General features: G+C 34.6%; 2 protein-coding genes across 2 annotated transcripts in view; both read right to left on the bottom strand.

Moving 5' to 3' along the window:
- The window catches only part of LOC101592744 (kinesin-like protein KIF28P), an 86,630-nt gene extending 84,328 nt beyond the window's left edge, over positions 1–2,302 (bottom strand). The window contains exon 1 of the mRNA XM_023710190.1: positions 2,164–2,302. Within this exon, the coding sequence (XP_023565958.1) occupies positions 2,164–2,283 (120 nt within the window). The 5' untranslated portion in view covers positions 2,284–2,302. The remainder of the gene's footprint in view (positions 1–2,163) is intronic.
- Positions 1,962–6,000, bottom strand: part of Ahctf1 (AT-hook containing transcription factor 1) — a 70,701-nt gene continuing 66,662 nt past the window's right edge. Inside the window, exons 34-36 of the mRNA XM_023710248.1 lie at positions 5,676–5,809; positions 4,599–4,681; positions 1,962–3,679 (exon numbers count right to left, since the gene is read on the bottom strand). Coding sequence (XP_023566016.1) covers positions 3,487–3,679; positions 4,599–4,681; positions 5,676–5,809 — 410 coding nt within the window. The 3' untranslated portion in view covers positions 1,962–3,486. The remainder of the gene's footprint in view (positions 3,680–4,598; positions 4,682–5,675; positions 5,810–6,000) is intronic.

Below are 6,000 nucleotides of genomic sequence, written 5' to 3'. Positions count from 1 at the left end.
TCTTAGGTCAGAACCTTACTGAGGGCCAGGGAGATGGCTCAGTAGAATAAGCACTTGCCTGGCAAGCGCAAAGGTCTGAGTTCAATCCCCAGTTCCACCAAAAAATAAAAAAAAAAAAAAAAAAAAAAAAAAAAAAAAAAAAGACTTAGAAAAAAAAGGCTGATCCTCTGGATACTTTTCAAAGAAAGATACAACATGTATTACGTGCATAAAAGAATATGCTTAACATAGTCAAGGAAAACCATAAAATAAAAGCTAGATGACAAATACTGGCAAGCAGGTGAAGCTACTGGAGCCTCTTATACTACTGGCAGGAATGAAGAACAGTACAGGTGCTTTGGAAAACAATCTGGCAGGTTCGAGCTACATAGCCAAGAGAAAATAAAAACACAAAAACCAGCATAGAAATATTCTAATAGGATATAATAGCCAGAAACAATTCAAGTGTTTACAAACTGATAAATGGCTATACAAATCTGGCATATCTGTACAATGAAATAGCAAACACCATGCAACCATAAAGAATGAAACCGAGCCAGGTAATGGCATATTCCTGTGGCTTATCGTGTGTGTGTGTGTGTGTGTGTGTGTGTGTGTGTGTGTGTGTGTGTGTAATGCTGGGGATCAAATGCAAGCCCTTATCAAGCAACAAAATAATTCATCACTGAGCCACATCACCAGCCCCTGTAGCCTACCTTATAAAACATGTATCGTAATACGGTACAACACGAAGGTGCCTTGAAAACATGCCAAATGAAAAACATCCATCATAAAAGATTACACGTTCTTATTCACACGAATGTCTGGAACAGAGCTATCTATGAAGAGCAGGTTAGTGGTTGCTCAGGGATGGACACACGGGATGACAGTGAAAGGGCAGTGAGATTTTTCTTGGGGATTGGTGAGGACAAATGTTCTAATTGCGTGATGATGGCAGATATTTGACTATATTAAAAGTCATAGAATTGCCATTGAGTGAACTGTTTATGTCAAGGCTTTTTGAAAAAGTGTAACTACCATAGCTGAGAATAGTTGCTGGACATGGCTGATTTATATCTATTATTTGAAGAACTGTCAGGCCTCAGCATTTCTACCTTATAGAAAAAGAAACAGAGGCTCAGAACACCCTGCCTCTTAAAAGGAAGACACCATGAAGTTGGTTCTCTCTTCTGACAGGTATTATAAAGCTGGTTCTCTGATCCCACAATGAAGCTAAAGACTGGGTATGGAGTCCGAAAATTAGGCAAAGTACAGGTCACCCAGGCAGTTCTGAGCAGGGAGTAACATGACACTAGTTTCTTCCTTTTTTAAGACAGGGTCTGACTGTAGTTTAGGCTGGCTTTGAACTCACTCTGCAGCCCAGGATAATCTTTAACTCATGGGTTCAAAAATCTCATGCAAGATCACCCCAGTATGATTACTGTTGGAAGTCCGCGCTGCTCCTTGTTGTACTGTCCCTACCCAAATTTTACTGACCTTTTATAATCATTTCAAATATTTTTATCTCAATCTTGGAAGCAATCAATATCATCTAGGTAAAATTAACCAGATTTTTCTCTGCATGTTATTTTCCTTACTACTACAATAGTATGTACCTTAGTACATGATTCTCTAGTAAATTTACTTACATTAGGACAGATGCTGGATTTTCATTCATTTCCTCAGTATTTAGCAGTATTTGATTTATATAGAGGCAAAAGTCTGTGAGCTGGGTCAGGTCATGAGAAATGTATTTTAAAATTTAACCAATGCATTGATATGTGGTTGTTCTAAGGTCCTAGAGTGTACTTCATGTTATCCGTAATTGTTGTAGCACTATTTTATTATACAAATTCATCAAGAGTGTACAGAGTTCACTTAGAACTGAATTTGCCTATAGCCTACTTTTACAGAGGGGAAAAAATAGAAACAGGCACAATACATCTGTAAGTGTCAAACTGTATTGGTTTAAACAAAATCATTAAGTTGACAATATAATTCTCTTGTCAATTTTTTTTATTGTGCTACTTGTGCCAAGGAAACTGTTTATTGAATTAGGCTTAGACCATTAAAGTATTCTTAACAAATTCATTTAAATAAGTTTCATATTCCAGAAATGACAAGCAGCTTAAATACAAGTTTGATAACTATCATTTAAAAAATTAATAAAATCAAAGTCAGTTAAATCTTCAACAAGGCAATGTAACATTTACCACTAACCTGACTAAAAGGTCGCACTCGCACTGCTACTTTCACACCATCAGTACTTGGCATAGGCATTTTCATCATTTTCTCGTTATCCATACTCTTATTTTGTAGAAAAATAATGTAGAAACCACACTGCTACACTTCACACGAAAACATTAAAAGCTTAGCTGGCAATGGCAGTTTGTTTCCAGATGATCAATTATTAACAGTCCATTCATTACACACTATCAATTACCTGTCATAAATTATTTTACAACACTTACTTATTGATGAACTTCAGAGCCTACATCAAGTATCATTACTTAATTGCACACAGTCGTACTGCAGAGAAAAGGGTGCGCTCGTCTTTCCTTGCTCCACATCTATTCACACTCTTCCCATTCTCAATAATTTTTGCCTGAGGTCCTGTGATAATTTGCCAGTTTAAAAAACCTGAATAAGGGATTTTTGTGATTCAGTAGCAAGCTGCTCCACAGAAAGATTATAAAATTTGTTCAGACTTCTCTACTTATCAATAGTAGGCACATTCAAAGTGCACTGAATGTCCATAAAACAGATTTATCTCAGATTCTTTCATGAGGTTGCTAATAAGCAGTGAACCGGTCAATCTAACCTGGATAATTAGTCTCTGAATTAAAGAGACTTTAAAGATAAATAGTTTTAAGCTTGCTGAACAAGAAATGTCAACATTATAGTTAACCCAATGCATTACTTGGAAAATTACTCATCTGAGGTAGATTACACCAAGTTTGTGAAACTACAAAAAGGCAGCAAAATTACATGCCCATACTTGTTTCAACATTGTAACAGGCAACAAATAAAAATACATATTATGATTAGAAATCTTAAATCACAGAATCAAAGTGCATAAATTATAAAATAGCAACTTTAAAAAATCAATAGCTCAATCATTCTCATTTTAAGATTGGTCTAATATTTCAACTATTGAGAATGAAAATAGGACAAAAGCTACCAGCATATAAAAATTATTAAAACAGAAATCCCCTCTCAAAAATCTAAGAGACACCAACTACTGTGAAGTATATATTTTATTTAACATTCCAATAATAAGCCATATTTACATATTATATAAATGTATGAAGTCTTAATATAAAATAGAAAAAATGCCTGGACTAAAAGAATTACTCCATATGGAGTTATTTTACCTACTGAAGACCTCCTGTTTACAAAAATTTACAATAATTTATATAAATATCTTCTTCCGAATTAAGATGATTTTTAATTCACACAATTCTGATGACTTTACAAATAAGGGTACATTAAAAGCTTGGAAAAAAATTACAGCATTTTCCTGCGTAAAACTTGCTTTGGGAAGGAAGACGGTTTCTTCCCCCGCCTTCCAACAGCTTTTCTCGTTACTTCTGCAGCTTTTCTTGGTTTGCTCTTTACGCCATCGATTGGGCTTGCCAAGGGAGAAATCAGCTTAATTTTTACTGGAGAAGGTGACCAAGAACTGTCTTTTTCTGTATTTCTGAAAGAATATACAATCAAATGAAAATACATTATATTGGAAATATAACTGGTTTCTCAACATTGTGAAACTGTTATTACGGTTAATACTTCCATTTTTTAAGAGAAATAATGGTTTCAATTCATGTAAGCTAATTAGAGGCAGAGTTTCACTTATGACAATTTTTGATTGGATATTTAAAAACTTTCACTGCTAAATGTTTCCTTTAAATGTTGTGTATATATTAATAAAATACTGCTGAAGTATAAGGATGAGCCACTAGTGTAATAGCAATTTACAGAGGTCCAGCAGGCCAGGCCCCTGGAGCTATAGAAAAATGACAATTTGCCAACACCAACAACTGGCAAATGTATGTGTCATTTCAAAACATGAGGTAGTTTTTCAAATATACATAAAGCCTACTTATAAGAAGACAGTATTCTTAATAATGGTAGACAGTCACTAAATCAGTTTTAGAGTAAAATAAAATACATTAGTATGTTCTTTTACTAAATACAGCCATGGCTAGGCACTGCATTGAAAAAAACACTGTGTACCAAATATATCTGAAAGAAAGTGACTTCCCAGGATGTAGTTTTACTGCTAGCAGTGAAATAATTTCTTGATTTTTAAAGTTTATAATTATTAAAATTTATCTAATGAAAAGGTGAACCATCCCATTTCCTCGCCCAGTCACATATTGCAGGTATTGAACTACCTCAAATCCACCAAACTTCAGAATAGCACCAGCGGACTTTGATGCTACAGAGAATCCACCAGCAGCATCAAAATATAACAAAGTAAAGGAGCAAGTGCTATTATCAACCTCGAGAACTACCCTTTTGCAATGAGCTTAATTTCTTTTTAAATATTACTTGTCTCAATTCTAATCTGCAAAAACAAAACTGTTAGATATTACAGAACAGAAAGTTGAACTTACTTGTTTGTCTGCTTTGTTTTTGTAGTCCTAACTTTCTTCACTTCTTGCTCCCCCATAGTTTCTACTGGTTTAGCATCATCTGCCTATGGGTTAAAAATTTTAACAGGTAAATCACAACTAAATATTTGAAACTGGAATTAAGTCTTATTCCAAGTCATGGAGTATAGTCAAACAATTCTAGTAAGCTCAACAAGTCCCGAATGGACTACTTTTGATTTGTCAGCAGAAATCTTAGGTCAGAACCTTACTGAGGGCCAGGGAGATGGCTCAGTAGAATAAGCACTTGCCTGGCAAGCGCAAAGGTCTGAGTTCAATCCCCAGTTCTGCAAAAAAAAAAACCCAAAACAAAACAAAACAAAACAACCACAAAAAAAACTTACTAGGTGTGCTCTTTATTGTGTACTTTTACAATTCAACTATTCTTCATGTCTTATCAGTTGCCACTGCCATGCTTTTGTGTCTCTGTATCTGGTTTTTTCTAGGCCAGAAATATCTGTCTCCTCTACTTTCTGTTTAGAGGTGTCCAGGCAGACAAGGTTTTGATTATGCAGGGAAATAATTATTTGTGATTTTGGTTCTTCAACTGAATTCAATTTCTATTAACTGCTGACTTATTTTTATGTTAAACCTTTACACAGTAACTGATTCATGGTAGGTAATTCAATAAATGCTTACAAACTAATATTCGTAAACATAAGGGACTCAATTTAGGTAAAATTTTCATTTACACAGCTAGGTCACTGAATTATCTGGTGCAGTCTTTCTCCAAGGGAACTTTCCAAATGAGAAAACAGGACTTTAAGGATGCACATTTTAAATAAACAGATTAATTCAGGAAGGCACTCAAATTTAAAACCGTTTTTCCTAATAGGTAACTCAAATTAAGGCTGCCAGTAAGTAATGTATCAGTAACATATTATAAATCTGTTTGAAAGCAGACTCTCCGAAGATAGGCATAGACAAGATAGTTTTGGGCTGTTGGCATAAATGGTATCTTAGTAGAGAATTATATTTAGGAAATATTTACTTGAAAAAATAAAAGAATATTTAGGCAAACACACAGAAGTACTTCCTTACCAGTTCACCTACAAGCCTAGATGTACTGGATATGCTCTTTCGCTTGGTCCTCAAAGTAGGAGGTGAGAAGACAAACTGAGCAGATAAATCTGAAACTAGTTCTTTCAGCTGTGTAGGAGTCTCTATTCTTTCAGCTAGAGAAAAGTTAGGGAAACAAAATCAACACTGTATGTATATCTTTAAAATATATGCTTTTATACATGTATATGTCAACAAAAAGCTTAATGCAAATGATGACCATTAAAAAGATCCAAATATTACCAAACGTAGAAAGCACAAGTTATCTTAATTACTCATATTAGGAGGGAGAATGGGGTGTGTGTGG

This window comes from Octodon degus, unplaced genomic scaffold, assembly GCF_000260255.1.
Source record: "Octodon degus isolate 3935 unplaced genomic scaffold, OctDeg1.0 scaffold00017, whole genome shotgun sequence".
Lineage (NCBI taxonomy): Eukaryota > Metazoa > Chordata > Mammalia > Rodentia > Octodontidae > Octodon > Octodon degus.
The sequence above is the reverse complement of the archived record's forward strand: the minus strand, read 5'-3'. Positions and strand labels throughout refer to the sequence as shown.